General features: G+C 27.6%; 1 protein-coding gene across 3 annotated transcripts; it reads left to right on the top strand.

Moving 5' to 3' along the window:
* Window positions 1–16,864: 16,864 nt before the first annotated feature.
* LOC111317791 (nicotinamide adenine dinucleotide transporter 2, mitochondrial-like) lies at window positions 16,865–23,477 on the top strand. 3 transcript variants are annotated; one of them, XM_022920212.2, is made up of 9 exons: window positions 16,865–17,369; window positions 17,595–17,690; window positions 18,260–18,366; window positions 18,913–18,961; window positions 19,073–19,185; window positions 22,266–22,360; window positions 22,496–22,584; window positions 22,722–22,816; window positions 22,958–23,477. In XM_022920212.2, exons 1-9 carry the CDS (start codon window positions 17,279–17,281, stop codon window positions 23,315–23,317), a joined length of 1,095 nt encoding a protein of 364 aa, XP_022775947.1. In that variant the 5' UTR covers window positions 16,865–17,278; the 3' UTR covers window positions 23,318–23,477. The 3 variants fall into 3 exon arrangements, with proteins under 3 accessions (XP_022775947.1, XP_089607068.1, XP_089607061.1); XM_089750935.1 differs by having other exon boundaries at window positions 16,927–17,369; window positions 22,266–22,398; window positions 22,727–22,816; XM_089750942.1 differs by lacking the exons at window positions 18,260–18,366; window positions 18,913–18,961 and having other exon boundaries at window positions 16,926–17,369; window positions 22,266–22,398; window positions 22,727–22,816.
* The last annotated feature ends 1,927 nt before the right edge of the window (window positions 23,478–25,404 follow it).

Below are 25,404 nucleotides of genomic sequence, written 5' to 3'. Positions count from 1 at the left end.
TTTGAAGATACTCTAGCTAAATCGGATGTAATGAGAAAAACTGCCTTTGTGTCATGGATTTAGCTGTATACTTTGTTCTTTCGAGTAATAAAATCATTTCAATTTTCTAAAAAATAAAAAAGGAGAACGAGAGGAGTTTGTAAGTGTTTTTCGGTGGTCACCGGCACTGGTACATGGCTATGACCTGTGGCGATCGACAGAATTAGCGGCAGCAGGTAATGGGTTCCTAAGAACTTTTGGTATATTGGCTTTGGTTTTAGAGAGAAGTTGGAGAAACTAAAACTAAATAGCGAAAGCGAAGGAGAAAAAATAAAGGAAAGCCCTAGGGGAAGACTTTTATATAATAAGTTCAAAATGGCACTGCTTAGAGATTAAAGAAGGGAAGATCCGCGATATGTGTGTGAGCCGCATGCCAACTCATTTTAGGTCCGAACCAAGTGTAGTTCCAAGTTTTTTTTTTTTTTTTTTTCTATTTTTTATATTTCTAATATTTATTTATTTTTTCTTTTTGATTCTATTTTCTATCTTTGTTTTATTTTACGTAAATTTTTTAATTTGTTTTTATATTCCTTTTTTGTTACTTTTAAGTTTATTCTTTTTGTCTTTATTCTTTAAGAATGTGGGATTTAATAATAATGAAAAAAATAAAATTTTGAATTGTAAAATTTAAAATTGTAAATATGTTTGTGTAAATTTGTAATTATTTTGTATAACTATTTCGTATAATTATTCTCTTATTTATTTTAAAATTAATATTTGTAAATAAATAAATAAATAAGGGATGAAATAAATTATTTGTCATAAAATATATTAAATTTGGCGATGGACTTTCTTGGAGTAAATAATAAATTTATTTTAGATACTCTTGAAGTGAGTAAAAAAATTTTTAATGTAAGTCTAAAAACTTTTTTCAATATTTAAATATCAAAATTAATAAAAATTATTTTTAATTAATATTTAGATAAAATAATATAAGACTAATTTGATGCCAATTTGTGGGTATTGTGGAGGTGTTAAAATCTTTTCATACGTAATTGATTCTCGAATCTAATTTTATTGTAGATTAAAATTTATACTTTTTAGGGACTTTTAATTTAAGCTTAGAATAACCTTAAAAAGGTTAAATTCATTTAGATTGCAAATCACATCTTGATCAAAAAAATTGATGGCAGCTTCATTTTTTTTTTATGTCTAATGAGTAGGTTCTCAAATTTGAATGTTATGGCAACTTCAACTCATAATTTTCTATTTGTTTTTTTTTTCCAAACAAAAAGTTGTAAACCTAGCTTCACTTTCCTTACTTTGTAGCTCTAGCCTTGCGAGTCCATTGAGGTAGCTTTCTAACTTCTCTAATAAGGCTTTTCAAGAAAGCTTTGCTTGATGTCACAAGGGTTTTTAAAGGAGATATGGCTATAGAGAAGCAAAGAAAGAGGAAAAAAAAAAGAAAAAAAATAGTTATAGGATATTGGACATTGAGAAAGAAATAACAAATTTAATGAAAGAGAGTTTGAGGTGCCAGAAAATACAATGAAGAAGAAAGAACATAAAAAATAAAAATAAATGAATGAGAAAAACAAATTTAAATAAAGTTGTTAGTGTTTGAACTAATAGACTAATGTTCAAATTGATTAAATATCATATTTTAAATTTTAGGGGATCCAATTTATTTTGACCTAAATCATAAGATATATTTATGGAGTTCACTCATAAGAATTTTTAATATTTTAATAATAAATTATTTTTAATATTTTTATAATTATGTCAAAATTATTATTTGAAAAAAAAATAATTTTTTCATCAAATTACCAACCATCAATAGAAAACATTTTTTTTTCATTAAATCATCAAACTATAAATTTTTTATATTTTGAAGAATGTTAATATTTTTCAAAAATTATTTTTTAAAAACTAATTTTTGCAAAACAAATGGAGCTTTAATATTAAAATTTTTTGTTTTATTTATTTATTTTTTTAAAGAGTTATGGTGTGAGAATTTTTCATACTTGCTAAATCCTTTCAAAGATAAAGATGTAAATGAATTTAAAATATCTGTTGAGTACAAGTATTAAGATGTACATAACAAAAAAATAAAAAATAAGTATAAAAAATACTCTACTTGCCTTATATCTACCCATTGACATTTAAAAATGACCCTTTTAAAACCTAAGTTTATCTTCTTCTTTTTTTCACCAAACTTGAAGAGAAACATATTGATGTCCAACATAGCAACCTACATGTCTTTCACCAACTTCTAGACTACTAAAAAAGTGCTCCCCAATCACTATGGCATCTTTACTAAAAAGACGATTCGTTAGCACTTTACCAATGATCCAATTTTCTTCTTCTATCATATCGAGCTGGGTAACTTGCATACACTCAATAGACTAAGATTGTGCCAAATACCCTCTAATTCCTCCACCATTCCCAACTAAACCGAATTGCCACTAGTAAATAATACAACTGTGAGAAGAAAAAAAAAACCCAAATGACCATTTTAAGCTAGTAAGAAATCTTAAAGAAGGAAACCTTTGTACACAGCATTAAGTTTGAGGGGACTTTAAGTCACATTCAAAAAGATTATAATTAACTTTGTTTAGAACTATTGAAAAGGGCCAAGATCAATATTTGTTTTCTCTTTTTCTCTTTCATTTTTTATTCATTGGTTGTGTTCTTGGATTAGGCTGCACTTTAAATTCTTTACAAATATGTAGTTGTAGGCTTATTTCCTTCTTCAAATCAATATCATTCATAAGTAGATAGTTTACAATTGGGACAATACCTCGTTTGGCCCCTAAACTAAAAAAAAAAAATCTAATTAGTTAACTAAAATTTCCTTTCAGGTATCAATATTACCTATGACTTAATTCCATTACAAAAGAGGTTGACGTGGCCATTTTAGCTAATTAAAAAATGACATTTTGCCAAAAAATGACATGTCATTTAAAGTAATTATGCATGTAGTTACTTACGTGTATTTTTCTTGACCATTCATAAATAAATTTGAAAAAAAATAAAAAAATTAAAAGTTTAAATAAAAAAATTACTTCCCCCTAAATAGAAGTAAAAAATAGATAACCTAAATTCCTTAATCTTCTTTTGTTGCCAAAAGAAAACCCCAACATTATCTCTGAATCAAACAAGATGCTAATGGAAATACGTTAAATTGAAAAGTTTTAGATTAAATTCAACCATAAAATCTCATCTAAGTATTGTATTTTTTTAGTTGGAACAAGACAAGTCAAAAGCATTAACTGACATAAGGAGATTTGTCGAGTTTTTGGATTTGATTTTCATAGTCAGAATCGATTTAGGGGTTGAAAATATTTAAGGTATTATCAATTTTCTGTTCATTGGTTTTAGGGTTTTGTATTTTGAAAATGGAGACTTTTTTTTCATATGCTTATGTTGGTTGTATACTTTTTTGTGGGCACAACACCTCTTTTGGTCAATCTTTACATTATATTTTTGAAGTTTTTTATTTAAAATTGGAATTTGTGTTAGCATATTTGCATTGTGGTCCCAATTAATCTGTATCATTGTATTTTTTATATTGTTAAAGTTTTGTTTATTCTTTTTGTGTTACTTTTAATGTAACTAAAATAATGGCTTTTATAAGGCTTTCCTTACACATGTATTTGGGTAGGAAATTTATAGCAAATTCGAAAATAAGCTATGTGGTTAGGGATGTAGATATATGAAATGTAGATCCTAATGTGATTTCATTCACTGTGTTGTCTAACATGGTTAAAGAGGCTAAATATAGTAGTACTAATATGTTTTATTATTTAACACCAAGACTAGGTTTGATGATGAATTAATATTATGCTATGATAATGCATCATTTGTTATGATGATATATCATATGAAAATAGTGGGAGAGATACATATATATGTAGGACATGGGGTTGATATACCTAAAATTATTAATGATGTACAATTATTGCCAAGTTATGAATGTTATGAAGGGGTTAAGAAAGATATTGAAAAAGGCACATCTAATGTGGAAGATGGAACTAAAGGGATATTAATTTATAAATGATGCAAACATTAATAGGATAGATGATAGCCATGTAAGTAGGTGGCATGACAGTATTAATAATTTGAGAGATGCATTTGTACATGTCATAATAGTGGAGGAAGGTACACATAAAGGTTTACATAAGGGTGCAATTGAGTGTACATATAAGGGTAACTTTTTAGAAAATGATAAAAAAACCTTTTGGGAATATGAATAGGGCTTGGATAATGATGATGAGAAATGTGAAATATTAGAATAACTTGTAATATTTCAAAGATAAAAAGGAAAATAGAAATGTGAAGAGTAATGATATCCCACTAAAAGTGAACTAAAAGGGTTTTTTTACAAGAGATCAAGAGACGAAAGAAAAAGCAAAAAAAAACAAGGTAGGTGAATCTAGTGGGGTTGGGACAAACCTTATTATGAGGATGATAAAAATTAAATAGACTCTTCAAACATAGGTAGTTATGAGAGTTGTGAAAATGGAGATATCGTAGGTAAGAAAAGTAATAAGAAATACTTTGACTCTTTATATCCAATTCCTAGATTTGAGATTGGCATGACTTTTTATAATCCAAGGTAATTTAAGGATGCATTGACCAAATGTATAATTGGAAAAAGGTTTGATTATAAATACCTTAAGATTGAAAAACATAGGGTCATGGCTGTTTGTAAAAATAATGATTGTATATTTTTACAAATAAAAAATGACTTTCAAATAGACAACTATGATGGGTTATTTAAGGTGAAGACATTGAAAAATAAGCATAAGAGTACTATTATCTTCAAAATTTCAAGGGTAGATTATAAAGTATTAGCTAATTATTTTTTTATCAAGTTTAGGATTATTCTTGACTTGAAGTTGGTTAAGATGAAAAAGGTTATCAAAAAAGAGTTAAATGCTGATGTCACAATAAGAGTTTGTAGGACTACTAAATTAAAAGCTCACAAAAAAATTAATAACAGATATCATTATGAGTTTTCAAGATTGCTTGATAATGTTGCTACTTTAAAAAAGGTAAATCTAAAAGGACGTGTAGATCTAGTGGTTAAAAGGCATATCCCAAACCATAAACCAAGGTTTTTGAGGTTGTATGTTTGTTTTAATGCATTTAGAGAAGGATTTAATAAATATTGTAGGCCTTTAGTGTATGTAGATGGATGTTTTCTTAATGAACGTCTAAAAGTTAAACTTTTAGTTGTTGTTGGTAAAGATGCCAATAATCAAATGTATCCTATTGCTTGGGTATATGTAGATGTAAAGAATAAGCATATATGAGGATGCTTTTGGGATAACTTGAAAGTTAATCTTGAAATGGAGGGTAGTGCTAGATTCACTATCATGAGTGACGTGAAAAAGATATGTATGATAATTATATTGATATTTTCAAGGTTGGTCATAGTTTTGAATAGTTAACATTTTGTTTTTATTTAATTTTGTAGGGTTTATGTAATGCCATAAGTTTCACCATTTCTAAAGTTGAACATAGATTATGTGCAAAACATTAGTTTGCCAATTGGAAGAAACTCATAAAAGCGATGACCTTCTCAAGCAATTCTGGATGTGCAAAAAAGCTACAACAGAGGCTGAGTTCAAGGCAAGAATAAAAGAACTTGGAGATCTGAAAGGTATAGCACTAATCGATATCTTAAAAAAAAGTCCTAAGCACTGGTTAAATGGATTTTTTAGTACTAGATATTTGTTTGATGTTGTGGATAATAATATAGCAGAAGCATTTAATGCTAGGATTATTCTTGCTAAGCATATGTCCATCATTTCAATGTTTTAGGAAATTAGGCATAATGTGATGTAAATAATTATTGACAATATGACTAGATGTGCTAAGTAGACTAAATTACTCTGTCCCAAAATTTGTAAGAAAAAAAAAGTATAAGGAACTTAGTGTTTTTTGTCAAGTTGAATGGAATGGTTTTAAGGGATTTGAGATTGATTGTCATAAAGATAGATTTGTGATAGACATAAGTGGGAGAAAGTGCACATGTAGGTCATGGAATTTGACTAAGATACCATATCCATATGCCATATGTGTCTTAATTTTTAAGAAAAAAATATTGAAGAATATGTTACACATGTCTATAAGAAAGAAATGTATAAGAAATGCTATAGTTGTCTACTGTCACCTATTCTTGGAAACAAGTTTTAGCCTACCACACATATGGGAGACATAAACCCACCATTACCTAGAAGGATGCTTGGTAGACCCAAAAAGAACATAAATAAAGAATAGGGTAAATTTTTAAATAGGACAAAGTTATCAAAGAAAATAAGGAAGCTAAGGTATTGAATTTGTTTCAAGCTTGGTCACAATTTATGGAAGTATCCAAAAAATGTAAGTTAGAATCTACTTATGCTTATTTATGTTTAATTTATAGTTTGTTTAGCCTAATGTTCTATTTTTCATTTTTAAGTTTTTTTTTATACATTACAAGGTAGAATTACAAGACCAACTCAAGAAAGCAATACAACTTTGCCTTATTCACCCGCAAGATTAGAACAGTATACCATAGTAGTAGCCATACCACCTAGAAGGATAACAACAGTTATACTACCTAAATAGGGTACAATAGCCATGCCATCCAATTGGACTATAGTAGTCACACCATTCAGACGGACTACAATAGCCACACCATTTAAAAGGACTACAACATGCTCAAAGGCCAGTGTAGTATCAAAGGCCATACAACCCCAAAGGTCAACTAATGGAAAAGGAAAATAAAAAATTATGGAAAAGCTTTTAGCACTTTGAACTAGGGGAGGAAATTCATTCAAGCACTGCAACAAATTTTATCATTAATGGCATATTGAATAATTTCACTAAATATTTGTTTTTCATCACCATATATATTCTATGACAAAAAATTAAACATCACGACAGTCGTCACATTTACACTGTCGCTAAAGGTCTAATGTGATAAGACCAAAATATCATTACTTATTGTGAATTTGTTGTGACAATAAAATCAAACGTCATCTTATACTTTTTTTTATTAGGTTAATTTTCGTTAGCTATTTATGAAAAAAAGTTATTGAAGGCTATAATTGTCACAAAATAAATGATAAAATCCAATATATTAGTGACAAAAGATAAATCGTATCAATATTAGTGACACATTTATCATCACCAATATTTGTAAGATAATATCAAATGTGATAATAAAATCAAATGTCACCTTATGATTTTTTTTATGATGTTAGTTTTCATCAACTATTTATGAAAAAAAATGTCATTAAAAGTTATAATTGTTACAAAATAAATGATAAAATTTGATATATTAGTGACGAAAGGTAAATTGTTACAATATTGGTGACAATTATCATCACCAATGATTATAAGATAATGTCAAATACGATAATAAAATCAAACATCACCTTATACTTTTTTTTGGTAACGTTAATTTTCGTCAGCTATTTATGAAAAAACATCATTGAAAGCTATAATCGTTACAAAATAAATGATAAAATATGATATATTAGTGACAAAAGATAAATCATCACAATATTGGTTACACAATTAACGTCACAAGTGATTATAAGATAACGTCGAATGTGATAATAAAATCAAACATCACCTTATACTTTTTCTTTCATGACATTAGATTTCATTAACTTTATATGAAAAAAAAGTCATTAAATGCTATAATCGTAATAAAATAAATGATAAATTTTGATATATTAGTGACGAAAGGTAAATCGTCACAATATTGGTGATACAATTAACATTATTAAATCATATACGTAAAGAAAATCGATAGTCATTTTTATAGAATAATCCTATTTAGTGTTCTTACAAATCCACCAAATATTTGAATTGGTTTTTAAATGTAGTACATTCTCTAAAGTCTACCTTAAAATCATATAAAAATAATATTGTTTAAAAAATATGAACTATGAAATAGATAGTCATCGAAATCTTGTCTTCAAATTCCAATCCAAATCTTAGGTCAATGGTGATTGTGTTGATGGTGAATTTGTGTCACTTCAAGCTGCAATAAATAATTAATAGCAAATATCAAAACAAACTATAATACACATAATAAAATCAAAACAAATATTAAAAACAAACCAATCCATTTTATGCATATCAAATTTTTAAATGAAACCCTACCTTATATTAAAGAATAGGCCTTGTCAAGAAATTCTTGACAACTATGAAGGTTTTATATGACTGCAAACATAAGATGCCAAATAGTCAGACCTTAACTGTGGATTTAATAGAAGACAATAATGAAAATTTGACAAAAGTAGGTTTCAAAAATCTTAAAATTTGTAATTTGTTGGTAAAGTTTATATTTCTTTACCTTTATTAATTGCTTGAAAATAAGAATGATTTACCTAAAGGAAAAGCAAAACCAAAATCATAATCATATCAGAACAAATTTTTACTAGATTAGACCTTTTGTTTTTTTATTTTTTGAAAGAAGAAAATAGATTAGACCTAATAGCAAAGACAGATCTTTGATGTCCAGTTTATTTAGAGGCAATCCAATAACTTAAAGTGTTATTTCCTCCATTTAAGGACAAAAACAAAAAGAAAAACGAATCAGATAATTCTCCATTAAGAATGAAAAACACATAAAGTTTCCACCTCTTTTTCCAACCAACAAAATTTATTCCAAGAAAAGAAATGCCCAGATAAGCTCCAAGATTGAGCATCTAAAGTTATTAACTATGCTCAATCTAAAAGCAACATGATATATAGAGGCAACTTCTATATTTAGAGACAAATTAACAAGCTTTATGCACCAATCACAACTACAACAAAATCAATGTACCAAATGACACCACCAACTGTATCTCTTATACTAATGCTTGCATTTGAAAATTGCTAGTTTAAGAGGTTAATATTCGTAAACATTCATCAAAAAAACAACCAAATTCTCCATTTGATATCATCTAGTTAACACAGAGATAATAGGGATAACTATGTTCCAAGGAAACGTCTTTCTAAAGTTAAAATTAGGCTGCCAGATTTTCAATGTGATTTACTCTTGCCTTTATAGGATCATATATATCCAATTACAAGTATAACTAGAATATAAATTAATTTAAGTAGAGACAGAAAAGACACAGATGATGAGATACTAACATCTTTTGCTTCAAAATGAAACTTGTGACTTGTTTCTCAAGAAAGATTGTAAAAGTAAGAATAACAAATTAATATTTACTGCTGCTATCTTATTTACTTTATTTATCTTTTAATTTTGGTTCCATAAAAGTTCTAAAAAAATTGTTTGTTCTAAAAAAACTATAACGTATACAAGCAACATGACAATGCTAAAGTAGATTATATTAAGAGGATAACACTACCTAAAAGGCAAGGCTGGTGGGTTAAATGATGAAACCAAGTTAAACCTTGTCGAACTCCAACAATGCCTAAGGATTTATAGCAATGGCAATGATCACCACCAACATGACTTATGAAAGGGCCCATCCACAAGCCAATCATTTCAGCATTAAGCTATACCCTAAATGTACTGCTATTACCTAGAAATTTAACATCTAGCTTAAATTGATTATAATTGTACAGCATGATTTTAAATCTCATGTTAAAAAAGATAGATCAGATAACAAAGCTTATTAGTTAATAAATTATAATCCAGCACATCAGAAACAACCTATTCACAATAGTCTAACCTAAATATCAGCCATCAAACTAATTAATAATATAATTACTTCATAGTTTCTTAGTGGATTTTAATTTTTTTCCTTTTCTTTTGAGATGGTATTCATAGATGCTAAGTCTATAGATCTAGCTAGTTAGATTATAACTTTAATGAATAATAAGTTGTAAGTAGAGTAGTTTTTTGCCATCATATATATGGCTTACTAATTTGCCAATCATGAGTCCCTATCCTAAAAATGTATGTAATATTTTTCTATTTGAAAGCTTACAACTAATCCAAGCCTATTATTTTAAAAGCCTATAAGCATTGTTTTGTGATGCATGACAATAATCTTCATCACTTCCAAACATATATATGTGGTCTTATAAAACTACGATCAACAATCATGGTTACAGATACTGAAAATAGGGGCTGATGAGTTAATGTTAATTTCCATGGAAACAAAAAATTCAATGTAACATTATATATATATATATATAACAACAGTTTATATGATTTGTTTCGATCAAATAAGGGTTCAAATTTATTTAATTAGCTTTAGTATCCGGTGTTCAAAGTTCTAATAGATAGATTATTTCAATGCTTGGAGACTATCTGAGTAATTTTGAAAAGAATCCATGTCAAGTACGAAAATATATATTAATCTTATAGCTTAATGAGAATCAATGAACTCTTTTTTGTTGTGATTGCCCCATTAGCAAACATTGTCTACCCAGAAGTACTAGGGAAATTTATTTGTAAACCTTTTTCAATCATATGTTATATCACTACTTGAATTGACTTAAGATCATTTAATTGATGATCCCTATTAATCTAACCATGAGGTTTTTTTTTTTTTTTTATACAAATTCTAAGGTTAAGTAGCAGGTAAAAGTGTAAGGTTTAACTTAGGTTGCCCACTTAAGAGACCAAGACAAAAGGTTAATGCTACCATTTCAATAATGTCTCTCATGAAGAAAAATCCAACATGCTAAGAACATCTTATAACAAAATCAAGGACAAACGGCTATGCTTTAGAAATTCATTAAGTTTTGAGCAATTTCAATTAAATAACAACTTTAAAAAAAATCAAGGACAAACCAGAACAAAAGATTAACTCAACCAAAAAATTTGTTTCATATAACTGGAACAGAAGATTTCCTAAATTGGGATTGTTTTTCAGAAACCCTTTATCCCTCATTTGGATTTTCAAATAAAAATTAAGTAACACAAACTCTTCACATTCAAAACAAAACCTAAAACCAAAGATTAATATGAACAAACAAATATTTTATAGAGAGTGAAGATTGAATACAAACCTAGGCTTCTAGTCGATCAACGTGGGCTTGCTTCATCTAACTAGAAAGTAAACAAGAATGGTTTGAGAAGAGCAAAAGAAAGTGGAATCATTGGTTTGAGTAGAGGAAAGTTGAGAAAAGAACATTTTCAACATGCTTAACCAAAAAAGACATTAAAAGAGAGTCTAAAAGTGAGATAGTTTTACCAAAAAACAAAAACAAAAACCCACAAGATTATTAGTATGGGTTTTGAAGGGAATGTGAAAAACCTAACAGAAAATTTAAATGGTGTAGTTTAGAATAAACTTGAATTAAAATTGTTTTTTGTATAAAAGTTAGTAGTATGTAGCTAAAAATTTTTTATTTAAAATTTATTTTTTACTTAAAAAAATTTCTTTTAACAAAATTTTTAAATTTAAAATTTTCTTTTAAAATTATAAACAAAATGTGTATTTTAAATTTTTTATTATATGTAATATTTAATCCATTTTCTTTAATTAGAAAATTTTCATATATGAATACATACTTAGGGTAACTCAAACCCAATATTTTTCTCTTTTTTTTTAGTAGTTTCTAACAATATATTATATTAAAATAAATAATATTTAAGGGTTATATATGAAAAATGTAACATTTTAACTACCTATATGTAATTTGTTAATAAATTATTAAAATTTTAATTTTAATTACAAAAAAATCAAAATTATAAAATTTTCAATTAAGTATTTGAATATTGATAAAATTTTAAAAAATAAATTGATAGAACAATGCCAATACACCAAAACAGTTACTAATTGTATTACTTCATTAATTATTAAATAATGAAGCAGGATTGTAAGTTATTTTCTAATTGCAATAAGCATCATCTCGATACTCTTAAGAACTTGGTCATAGGATTGGAACGTGTTGAAATGGCATTAAGCACTTTTAGGCTTTTAAAGAGCAAACAATTTTATGCCTATATCAATTAGTATCATTTTTCTTAGGGTGTAGTTTAAGGAAACTTTAATTAAAATTATTTTTTTGTATGGATATTAATAAATATTTAAAATTCATTTTTTACTTAAAAGTTACTAGTATGGTTAAGTGTAGTTAAAATTTTTTCTATTTAGATATATATATAATCTAAGTAAAATCATCACTTGTAAATTATACATTGATTTGAACTTATTAGTGATAGATAATGACATTATAACATCGTTTAAAAAATTGTGACATTTATGTTATTATCATGTAACACTATACATTGACGTGATGAAATTGCAATGCCATTAATAGTTAACTAAAATGTTCAATTTATGATAAAAATTCATAACATCATCTAAAATCTATCAAAAAACATTCATCATAGATAAATTTTAAATTGGTTACAAAATTATAACATCACCTAAAATTAAAAAAAAAAAAACCATAAAAAAATTTTCACTAAATAAATTTGATTGTAAAAGTTTGTAATATCTATATTATTGTCATGAATTGCAATGCCATTAATAGTTAACTAAAATGTTCAATTTGTGATAAAAATTCATAACATCATCTAAAATCTATCAAAAAACATTCAACACAGATAAATTTTAAATTGGTTACAAAATTATAACATCACCTAAAATAAAAAAAATCACAAATAAATTTTCACCAAATAAATTTGATCGTAAAAGTTTGTGATATTTATATTATTGTCATATAACACTATACATTGATGTAACAAAATTGCAACATCATTAATAATAAACTAAAGTGTTCAATTTGTGACAAAAATTAATAACGTCACTTAAAATCTACCAGAAAACATTTATTACAGATAAAATTTTAAATTGATGATAAAATTATAACGTCACCTAAAATAAAAAATGTCACAAAAAATTTTTCACCAAATAAATTTAGTGGTAAAAATTTGTAACATTTGTATTATCACCATATAGTACCATATATTGATGTGATGAAATAGCATTGTTATTAATAGTTAACTAAAGTGTTCAATTTGTGATAAAAATTAATAACATCACCTAAAATCTATAAGAACAAATTTATCATAGATAAAATTTTAAATTGATAACAAAATTATAACGTCACATAAAATAAAAAATGTCACAAAAAAAATTTTCACGAAATAAATTTCGTGGTAAAAGTTTGTGACATTTATGCTATCACATATAACATCATAAACTGATGTGCCTAAATTGCAATGTTATTAATAATTAATTTGTGACAAAAATTACTAACGTCACCTAAAATTTATCATAAAACATTCATCACAGAGAAAATTCTAAATTGGTGATCAAATTAAAATGTCACCTAAAATAAATAAAGTCACAAAAAATTTCCCACTAAATAAATTTAATGGTAAAAATTTGTGATATTTATGTTATCGTCATACAATACCATACATTGATGTGACGAAATTGTAATGTCATTAATAGTTAACTAAGATGTTAATTTATGACAAAAATTAATAACATCACTTAAAATCTATCAAAAAAGTTTGTCACAGATAAAATTTTAAATTGATGATAAAATTACAATGTCACTAAAATAAAAAACATCACAAATTTTTTTTACCAATTAAATTTGGTAGTAAAAATTTGTAACATTTATGTTATCGTTATATAACACCATAAATTGACAAGATAAAATTGTAATGTTATTAATAATTAACTAAAATGTACAATTTATGACAATAATTAATAATATTACCTAAAATTATTAGAAAAAAATTTGTCACCGATAAAATTTTAAATTGGTGACAAAATTCTAACATCACCTAAAATAAAAAAAGTCATAAAAAAATTTTTCACCAAATGAATTTGACAATAAAATTTAACAGAAAAATTTTGATGATATTATCATGTGATAATCTTTTATGTCATCATATAAAATATGAAAAACAATATAAAAGTGTAACAAAATGTATTATTTATCACCTTTTTAAACTTTGCGTAATGAAATACAATGCAGCACTTAAAAAATTTATCATAAATTACCAAGTTTGTTGTAGTAAATGAATGGGCATATATGTTAATGAAAAGATAGGATTGCAGATATTGAATGTAAGGCTCATCTATTATGTACTTTTGTTTTGTTGTTAGATGGTTTAGGATTTATGTATCTATGCTAATGAATAAAATTTTAACAAACCTTGAGTAAAAGAAGAGATGTTGATCTTTGCTCCAAAAAGTGCTAAAGGTGTAAAAACATCAACAGCAATTGTAGATGGTTCTTAGAACAAAGAGATTGTGAGCCATTCAGATTGTATTACTAGATACGAAGATGAAGAATCTAGTTTTTTTTAAGGTAACCTATTTATACAGTGTTACTAGATATGACTTACTTTTATGCATTGTTTGGTAATATTTTAATGATTTTAATATAAGATTTAAGAAATGATTTATTAGGCCTAAAGTGGAAGAAACAAACTACAACAACACTTGATGACATTCTAACTCTTCTACACAAGATTTAAGGTACACAAGAAAACCAGGCTGGAAACAAAAAGTCAAAGAACACCAAGTCTAGCAACATTTTCCAAAAGTTTATATGAATGTTGTTTTTACACATGATACCTTTTTGTAACTTTTTGTAATTTTTGTTTATGACTATGATGGATGTTATTTTTTGCTATTTTTGAATATTCATGATCAATTTGTTTGTGTAATGAGCAATGATTTTACATTGGATGAAACCAGACAAATTAGATGTTGTATGAAACCTATTATTGGATCCTAATCAATGAATTTGTTTCATCTTATTTATAAATCAGTTTCACCAATTTTAGACTTCATGATTGGCAACTCAAATTAATTGAAGAAAACTAATAATATCCTTGAAATATTGCTTTCATTTCATTAATTCATTCTTACATTAGTTTAGAACAAAATATGTAATACTTCCTAAAATTCTTAAATGTTTTCAATCTATAATAAAATAAAACCTAAAATAAAAAAAAAAATAGCATCCAGGAAACTAGCAACACAATCTTATAATACCATATTAGTCGTTGAACCTTTGCTACCAAATCTTTGTATGATTTCTTTTTCATTTTTAGAACTCAAATCTCATTCAAAAGCCTATTAACTTTATTGTCATTGCCATTTTTCTTGAATGCAATATTTTTTTTCCTTAACTCTTTGTTTTTAGCTAGTAATTTGTCCTAATCAAATTTCAATTCCTTATTATAATTTGTATTTTCATTCTCCAAAGAATACTCATCTTCTATATTTTCAACTCACCAAAAAAAATCACAATTCACACCCTACAAAATGCTAAAAGAAAAAAAAAATTATACCTTTCTTAAATGTTAATAAATAAAGACAATATAAATAAAATTTATCAATTAACACAAAACCAACTCTGTATAAATCAATAAACATATATAATACCCCTTTGAATTTTTCACACCCTTAAATTTTTCTTCCTAGATTGTTCAATGTTTTCTTCCCATAGATTGGAGCCATCATTCCCCAACAACAAGTGATGACAATAAAATTATTTCTCATTCTCGAGCTACAACTTCATTATGAGTGTCCAGAATATCTACTTCTCTTTGATGAATCTTTAACAAAACCTCAATATCTTTTTTCTACCATTTTGCTTTCTTAATTTGCCCTTGATTTGGTGAAGGGTAACAGCTTTGAATTTGAAGATCTTTAGAGTGTACCAGCTTAAAGATATTGAGAATTCAAGATTTTTTATTTAAAGAGAAGTAATTTTTTTTATTTTACTAAAACTTTTAATTTCTCCTTTTTTTTTTCAAATTCATTTATGAATAGTCAAGAAAAATACCTGTAAGTAGCCATAAGTATAATTGCTTTAAATGACATGTCTTTTTTCTTTTTTGTCAAATGTCAGTTTTTGGTTAAAATGGCCACATTAGCAATCTTTTAATGGAGTTAGGTTGTGGATGATATTAATACACAGAGAAAAAGTTTAGATACCTTATTAAAAAAATTTTTAATTTAGGTATCATATTAAAAAAATTACAATAATTTAAGGGCTAAATAAGGTATAATCCCTTTACAATTACATGGTAGTGACAAAAATTAAAACGTACATAAAAATTACAACAAAATGGTAATTTCTTTTGTCAATTTGTTATTATAATTAAGTGGGTGCTTAAATGTTGTTCTAGGTCAAAATTGTTTTATTTTGTCATTTTTACTCATCAATTTTTTTATTAAAAAATTATCTTATTAAAAAAATAAAAAGGCAAAAGGCAAAAAATATTAAAAAAAAAACTCAAATAAAAGTGATATTTGGATAAAAAATTGATTTCTTATTCTCACAAAAGAAAAAGATGAAATTTGATATAAGTGGGTCTTGTACATCAAAAAATAAAATTTTTAAAAATATTTATTTATTTTTGATAATTTTTATTGAAATTAATTAAATAAAAAAAATAAAAAAAATGAAAATGAAAAAACCAACAATAAAATTAAAAGGGATTCATATTAATTTATTTAAAAAATAAAATAATTTATTAAACATGTATAAAAAATTAAAATTAGGATTAAAAAAAAAAGCTATGGGTTGTGTCACGTAAGATAATCAAGAACAAACAACTTTCAATCAAAATAATCAAAATTTAAACAACGGATAAAATAATAAAAAATTTATTGTTCTTTCGCGTATCTTTTCCTTGATTTCAATCAATCCAAACACAATAAAAAAGTATGAAAAATTTATTGATAATAGGAAAAAAATCTTGAAACAAAAATTTAATTATATTTTAATATTTTATTATAATCAATTAAATTTAAATTTTATTATAATAAAAAATAAAATTTAAATAATTATTAAATTTTTATTGCATTATTATTTTTTTTTACCCTTTAAACAACAACTTCATCAATCATGGACAACACAAAATTTATTTTTGAACAACAAATTCATCAATAATAGATAACAGAAAATTTGATTTGACAGCGCCAGCTTCTCAACAAGCCCTAACAAATTAAAAAAAAAAAAAAGAAAAAAGAAAAGCAAAGCAAAACTTTTTCTCTGAAACATCTTTTTTAGTTAACACAGAACCCAGTGTCAATAAAGTCATGATAGACCAAAACTTGCTTGAACTTTCTCATTGCTGTTCATTCTTGCTTACGACAAAGAAAAACAAAACAAAAGTCACCCCTTCAACTTCATTTCCAATTTCTGACTTAAGACTCCTTCAAGAAGAATTAAAACTGAAAGAGTCCAACAAGGTCTTAACCCTTAACCCAGAACGGTTTTCACAAGAGAGAGGGTTTCAATGTGACAGACAGAAGCTATATATACAGATCTTTGATGGGTTTTTTCCTTAGATGTTTTTGAGTTGTTTGTAAGATTTTTTTGAAGGTGCTTGAAGATGGATGGTGGGGGAGGTGGCCAATCTTCTCATCCTCAAAGCATGAGCATCAGAAAATTTGTGTGCCACGCGGGTGCTGGTGCCACTGCAGGTTAGCTTTACTTAATTTCTCTTTTGGTTTATTCTTTTAGGATTTTATTTTATCACTTCTTGCCAAAAAATTAGGAATTTAGTGGATTTTTTAGTTGAGGAAATGAGGGTTTGTATGCTTGATTCTTGGATTATGAATGTTAGGAAAGAGAGTTGAAAATATGAGTATTACTTTTAATTTGATTGAAATTTCGATTTATTGATGATTTTGGTTGGAAATTTTTAGGTGCAATTGCAGCCACTTTTGTCTGCCCTTTAGATGTAATCAAGACAAGGTTACAGGTCCATGGACTCCCTGAAGCTTCACAATCTGGTGCTAGAGGTATTGTAGATTCTGAGCTTCTGAAACTGATTTTTATTTGAAGGGCATGGTTTAGCAGAAGTATTGGGCTTGAATTTGTTATCTCTATGATACTGGATTGTTGGATAAGCTGAGAATAGTAATTGATGTGGAGGGTTGATGTTAGTGTGTGAATTCAGATTTTGTCATCTAAGTATCTTCCTAGGAGCATTTTTGGCATGCAAAATTCTTGCTTTGTCGGGCTGCTCCACACCTATATTTGAACTCTGTGCAAATTTTTGTTGCTAGAGAGCTTTTTTTTTTTTTTTTTTTTCTGATATGGGGTACACTGTGTCTCAAATTCTAGGGCAAGAATGGTTTTCTGTTAATTTCTGAGTGTCTGGCACTGATAGATTTTGATCATATGAAATGCTGACAAGATTGAAAGAAATGTGTTGATGGTTATAGTTTTGATTAGATGTTTAACATTTTGAAATTTGATTTTAAATATTATGTGAAATAGTTTGTGCTTGGGTTAATGATGGATGGTGTTTACTGTTATCATTGTTGATGGGCGACTCTTCTTCTTGCCCTTTTTTGTCTATACTCAGGCAGTGTCATTATAACAAGTCTACAGAATATAATAAAAAATGAAGGGTTGAAGGGGTTGTATCGTGGACTTTCACCAACAATACTTGCTCTACTTCCAAATTGGGCAGTAAGTAACCTTTTAACCCTTCAAGCAATTAACCGGAAGCTACTTACTAAAGTGTTGAATTTTTTTTGTCTTCATTGTAGTTTGACCTAAAATTTTCTAGTTTCTTTTTGAGCTTTTGAGGTGTTTATGATCTATGTTAGATGGGCTCGTGCCTTGTGTTTCCCCTCCCATTAGTTGGATTACAATTGACTGATAAATGCTACTGCCTTGACCATCTTGTTTGAGATTTCTTAACCTGCCTGTCCCAAAGGGAAACTTTATGCTTCTCCTCTATGATCTCCCACATCTGTTTGAAGCTGGCTTTAAGCCGATTTTTGCAGCTAAATTTCTTAATATGTCCCGAAAAAGAGGCTCTTTTGTGTAAGATTTCTTGCCAGTCTTGTTAACCTATCATTAGATTTGTAGAGGGAAATTTAAGTAATCCGCTACCATGTTTATAAACCTTATGTTTCTTGGAAAAATCTGGATTCCAACTGCAACGCAAAATACCATTTGGTGTAATTTCTATCTTTTGTGAAGTAACAGAAACTCTCATTTCATGTCTAGGTTTATTTTACACTCTATGAGCAACTAAAAGGCCTACTCACTTCACTAGGTTGGTTCTTCTTCATGTAATTCTCTCTAGAGTTCTCGCTTGGCATGTCTTCTTTCAATCCAACTTCAGTTGTTTTGATTTCTCCTAAAATTATACATTGGAATGTTGCAGATGATAATGGTGGGCAACTAACAATTGGGGCAAACATGGTAGCTGCTGCTGGTGCTGGGGCTGCCACAGCCATCACAACAAACCCATTATGGGTTGTAAAGACAAGACTCCAAGTAAGTTTGTTGTTATGTATGACAATATTATGCTTCTTGTAAAATATTTTGGTGGTTTGTATCTTATTTTGTTTTTTCTCTTTGCTTAAATCATGATCATTCATTTCTAAAACGTAATTAGAATTAGTTATATGACCTTGATTTTGATGCACACATACACTTATAATTCAGCATAAAGTAGCTGTAGTTAGTACTTAGTTTTGGTTATTGGCAAACATTCTCTTGTTGCAACAGAATATGCTTCTCTATGTTGCCATCTTCTGGAGGTACCCAACCCAAGGTTAATGATTGAGTGTTTGGAGGATCAAACTCCTTATCAACGCTTTGACCAGGGTTTTAAATAGCGGTTGTGTAGCGGCATTGCAGCCGTTATTTTGCAGTTTCGGTGGCCTCTGCCACCGCTACATACCTAAAATTGGGTTGTGAACGGAATTCACAATCATAACGGCTGCTCACGTCCGTAAAATAACAGTGTAACAGACAATAGCGGCCCGTCATTACAGCCGATCAATCTCGGCCAGATGGGGTGCTTCCTAGCCCCAATAGGTAGGTCCTTCTTTCCGTTCTGGATTTCTGAGAGATTTTGGCATGAGCTCGTAGAAAAGCTCGGACATCCCTCTTCATTTCTTCTTGTTTCCTGAAAAGGGAAGCTATGCCCGGTGCGAAGGCCGTTCATTCCTTTCTTTCTTTGTCGGGTCAAGGAGAATCGCTTGGTTGGGTTCTTTGCTTGCTTATTCCACTTCTTTCAGTGGGAGGACAGTGAGTTTGCCTTCCTTATTGTTGTTTTGTAGGACGCTATAGCCGCAATCATCATTTTCAGTTCAAAATGTAATTCGAAAACTTATTCTTTTTCAGTAGTTAAAGAATTTCATTTAAAAAATCACATTCTAAACAAGAAAAACCTTTAAATTTATGATTCAATCAGCAAATACAAACCTCAATCAAGCTCAAAGAACATGTTGAAGTCAATCAATAACTATCTTAGATCTTGAGAGTTGAGAAGAAGCAAAATATTTTCTAATTGCCAAGATGGGAAGATGAGAGGCTTGGGCTCAATAGTAGCGTCATCAGTGGCTTGGGCTGAGGAAGAAGACAAAGATAGCGTGGATGGAACTTGGAAAAGGTTAGAAGATAGAGGAAGCATGTGATATGTCTATCAATTTTTAAAGAAAGAGAGTGAGCAATAAAGTGTGATACAGAGAGATTTAATCATTAAATTTGAAGAATGTACGGATGTGGGAAAGGTTTGGTGGGTTCAGGTTCAGCCGAACCAAATCAACCAATCATAGTATTTTTATTTTCCTAGGTATGTGTGATATTTAAAAGTACATTGTATTTTGCTTTTTCTTATTTAGGTGAAAATATGGAAAGGAAAAAACAAATGATTTGGTGAGAAATTGGATATTTTAGAAAAAATTTTTATTGATTTTGATGAAAATTTAAGGGAAATGTGAGCTATTAATTAGTGAATTTATTTTTATTTACCATCATTTTAAAGTAATTAGTAGTTTTTTAAATAATTTTAATATGATTAATGTTATTGTTAATTGTATATTTTTATTAGTTAATAAAGATTAGTTGGCTACTATTATATTATTTTGGTTTAATTTAGTTATTTAAAATGTTGCACTTGAAAATTTGATCTAATAGTAAAGTATATTTATCCATAGTCAATCAAATAGTTTATCATCTTCCCCCAATAAACATATATTACAAAAATATCTAAAATATTCATCACTAATTTTTTAATTAAATTAATTATAATCTTTATTAACTTCATGTAAGATATTTTTGTCATCATATTTATTTATAATATTTATGTCTTTGAACTTCATGTGTATAATAAAGAAAAACGTTTATAACATGCATTTCCATTCTGAATTATAACTACAAAACATGAAAAAATTATTTTACTTTATAAATTAAATTAAAATATCATAAATTACTTTAAAAATTATAAGTACTAATTTTTATTATTATAATTATAATTACTGCATTTTATAGTAAATTGTGAAAAATTAAAAAAAATTCATGACCTTGATGACCGCAATGATCTCCGTTATATACGTAATCGCGCTAAACCCGACACGACCGAAAACGTATCCGCGACCGCAATTTGAATCCTTAGCTTTGACAAAAGTATGGTTCAAGCAGGCATATGTTTTGAACCATAAAAGTAAGCTTTTTCTGGCAAGTGGATGAGAGTGATCACTGATCAGTTGTTCTGAATTTGTATCAGAACATTTAACTTTCTTTGAAGTTTCAATGTTGAATAAAGCTTATTGTACTTCATTCCACTAGTACATAGATTGTACATGCAATAAAACTGGACTAGGAATGTGTTTTCTAAGATTTATAGATGACTGAAGACTGATTAGGTTTTGCCATTTCTTTGCGAGTTCTGGAAGTGGTATTTTACCTGTATTTATTATAGTCAGACATGCTCTACCATGTGATTATTTTATTGTAGTAGTCACTTCCAAGGACATGTAATGTCTGTTGCTTTTGCTGCACTTCTGTACTTCTTTATATTGATGTTATTGAAGGATATAAAGTGACAAACCGTGAGAATGTTGATTGCATTCAATCATCATTGGAGGTTTTTTTTCTCCTTTCAAAGTAGTAATCCTCATAAAGGTTTTCAGGAAGTTCTGGTATAATTGTGATTGGGTGCCCTTGACAGTGCATGTTGGAAGAAAACATAACATGCACTAGGTGGACTGAAGCTGGCATGGTAGTAACTAGTAACCCAACTATTGGAATTTACAATGAAGTGGAAAAATGAAAAAGATACAGCAAAATTCAGACTTAGTTTCAGAAAAATTTCTAAGTGCTGCTGACAGATAAATATTTTAATTTTTCATCGTCTGGCCCATTAGGATGAATTTCCTGATTCATACTTGGAATGTTGGATTCAATACCTCAAATTTAGTGATGCAATATTTTGGTATTATAACCAATTATGTTTATCCAAGACTTACCTTGGATGTTCACATTTATTAGATATCATTGTAGATATATAAATATGATCATTCTTTATGATTTCATTGTTATTCATTTTTCTTTTGGTCTTTGTTTAGACACAGGGAATGAGGACAGGTGTGGTTCCCTATACAGGTGTACTTTCTGCTTTACGAAGGATTGTACATGAGGAAGGCTTGCGAGGGTTGTATAGGTCAGCGATTGAGTTCCACTCTGCTTGGAATAATTTGGGTGCATATTGGCTTCAATTGTAATCTGAAAATAGATATAATTTTTCATTTTCCATTTACCATTGTTGTCATAATTTTTTTTTCATTATTTTAAACAGTGGAGTCTTGCCTTCTTTGGCTGGGATTAGTCATGTTGCGATTCAGTTTCCAGCATATGAAAAGATCAAATCCTATATGGCAGAAAAGGGTAAATGAGTTACCAATATTATCTCGTTATGTAATTTCCAGGTTGTATAAATAAGATCCTCTCTGAATCCTGTGTCATATAGTTTATTCAGTTGGTGGTCCTGTTCATATTAATTTTTCATGTTTCTTTTTGGTCAGAAAAGACAACTGTTGACCATCTAAGTCCTGCTGATGTTGCAATTGCCTCATCAATATCAAAAGTGCTTGCCTCTATTATGACTTACCCACACGAGGTATGTTTTTGTTGGACTTTGCTATATTGACTCAACTGCAATGGAGTTACGGTCATTGAAGAAACTCTTTCTTGTTTCATGGATCATATGTGCTTATTTTTGTTCCCAAGTCTGTCTTACTCTTCAATTTTGTATCACCAGGTTATTCGCTCAAGGCTTCAAGAGCAAGGGCAGGTCAGAAATGAGGTCCAGTATGAAGGGGTGATTGATTGCATTAGGAAGGTATTCCAAAAGGAAGGTGTTCCAGGCTTTTACCGTGGCTGTGCTGCCAATCTACTCAGAACGACACCATCAGCTGTTATCACATTTACCAGTTACGAGATGATGCACCGATTTCTGCAACAGGTTTTACCTCCGGACACAAAAAGTTCGGAGGCCTGCCCTAAGTCTGATGGCCAGGTGAAGTCCCGGCCAGATAATAGGGGAAATGTGGAAGACAATAAACAATCACAAACCCACTCAAATAAGATTACACCTTCGATCCCTTTAGGGAACAAATAACAACAGTTAAATGTTGATTTTTTATTTTTTATTTTTTTCTGTTTTCCTCTTTCCCCCCAACCCTACTTACATTTTGTTGGAGGAAATATTTCGTAACAGAAAATGAAAGCATATTACTCAAATGATTAAGTGAATGAAAGTGTAAATTTTTATTGCCTTATTTGTTAGTGCAAATGCTTAACTTGTTGGGAATAAACCAACGATTTTGATCCTTTCAAAGTTGCATTCTGTCAGATTGATGTGAGAACTGAGAAGCAACTCTATCAGGTGCAACGGTGTAAACGAATAAAACACGGCAGATTTTTTTCCCTTTACTAAACATAATAATATCGTGGATTTTGTTTTTGTTTATTGAATTTAATAAATAATTACAAATAATATTTTATAATTCGTTAATTCAGAGGTTTTTTCGTATTGTTGTTTGTTTTATGTTTTTATAAAAAATTTGATTTGTTTTATTTTCATTTTATTTTCAATTTATTAAATTTGAAAATGTGTTTGGATTGTTTTAGAAATGTGAAAACAAAAAACATGTAAGAGAAAGTAATTAAAATTTTTAGGTTTAGTTTGTTGTTAATAATATAATAATATTCATTAATATATTATTTATTAATTTATTATTAATATAATATATTATATTTAATATATTATAACATTATTTATTAATATATTATATTGATAATATATTACCAATATAATAGATTATTAATTAAATATAATATTATTTATTTATGAATATAATATTATTTATATAATAAATCTAATAATTTTTATTAATATATTATTTATTAGTATAATATTTATATAATAAAAATATTATTTTATTAATATAATAATTATAATGTCACTATACCGATTTGATTATATTTTTGTACGGTATCCATAATAGTGCCAAATTATTTTCAAAAAATTGAAAATAATTTTTTTATTTTTAATAATTTTCAAAATTTTTAAAATTTTGTTTTCAGTTTTTAAAAATAGAAAAAATAATTTATCTAATATATTTTTATTTTTAATTAAAAAAATAAAAAATTAACAAATTAACAAATAATCCTTAAACGAATAAATTATAAATATAATAAAATTTATTTATGTTTAATTAATTTATATTCAGAATATAAATTAACAAAATATTCGATAAAGAATTCGTAAATATATTTGATTTTAACATTTCAGAATTCGTTTGCACCCTAATTAAGCAGTTCAACACTGAAATTTAATCATTCAATTTCAGATTTTAAAAGATTGTGCGTTTGAAGTAAGCGCCAAACTGGGTGATCCTCATTTATTGCATTTAAGTAGTAACGTGCCCCTCACGTGCAAGGAGCAAGCATCAAGCACGAAAAAGTTCGATGGGAATGACTCATTTATTGTATATTTGTATTTCAGCTTTGACACGCCCCTCATGGGCAAGGAAAGCAATCTCGATGAATGACTATACAGTTTACATTTGTCGCCAAATGAAAAGAGCTGCTATTTGCAAAACAATTAAGAGTATATTTGATTGGATAGTGACGTTAATTTTATGAAATTTTAAAATATGATGAAAAAAATTAATTATTATAATGATAAAATTAATTATTGTAATGATGCGATTAAAATTAATAGTGAAATAGTTATTTAAATTGTAATAAAGAAATGATTAATGTTAGAATAAAATTTGTATATAATAAAATTTATAATATATTTAATATGTATGAAACAATAAATAATTAAAATTATTTAGATATATTAAATAATAATTTTGTAAATAAATATTTAAAAAATATTTACTCTTTAAAACTATTTGAAAAATATTTACTCTTTAATTTTGTAAATAAACATTTGAAGCTCTTTTTAAGTTGATTCATTTGATATAAATAGCAAAACAAGAAAATATCGTTTCCTGCTGCTTTTCTTTTTCTAATCATAAATTTTTTTATTTCCAAATTGTTAAAGTTTCTCCTTATGGAACTTCATTGGGATTAATTGCAAAATTCCTAGAAAAGCAAATATATTTGTCAACAATAATTCTTATAGAATTATTCAAAATTTTGCTAACTTCTATGAATTTCAGTATGACAATCATATCAATCGATCGAGAAAGG

Source organism: Durio zibethinus, chromosome 2 (genome assembly GCF_047325235.1).
Source record: "Durio zibethinus cultivar Kanyao isolate XHJ-2024 chromosome 2, ASM4732523v1, whole genome shotgun sequence".
NCBI lineage: Eukaryota > Viridiplantae > Streptophyta > Magnoliopsida > Malvales > Malvaceae > Durio > Durio zibethinus.
This window is presented reverse-complemented; position numbering and strand designations above follow the sequence as displayed.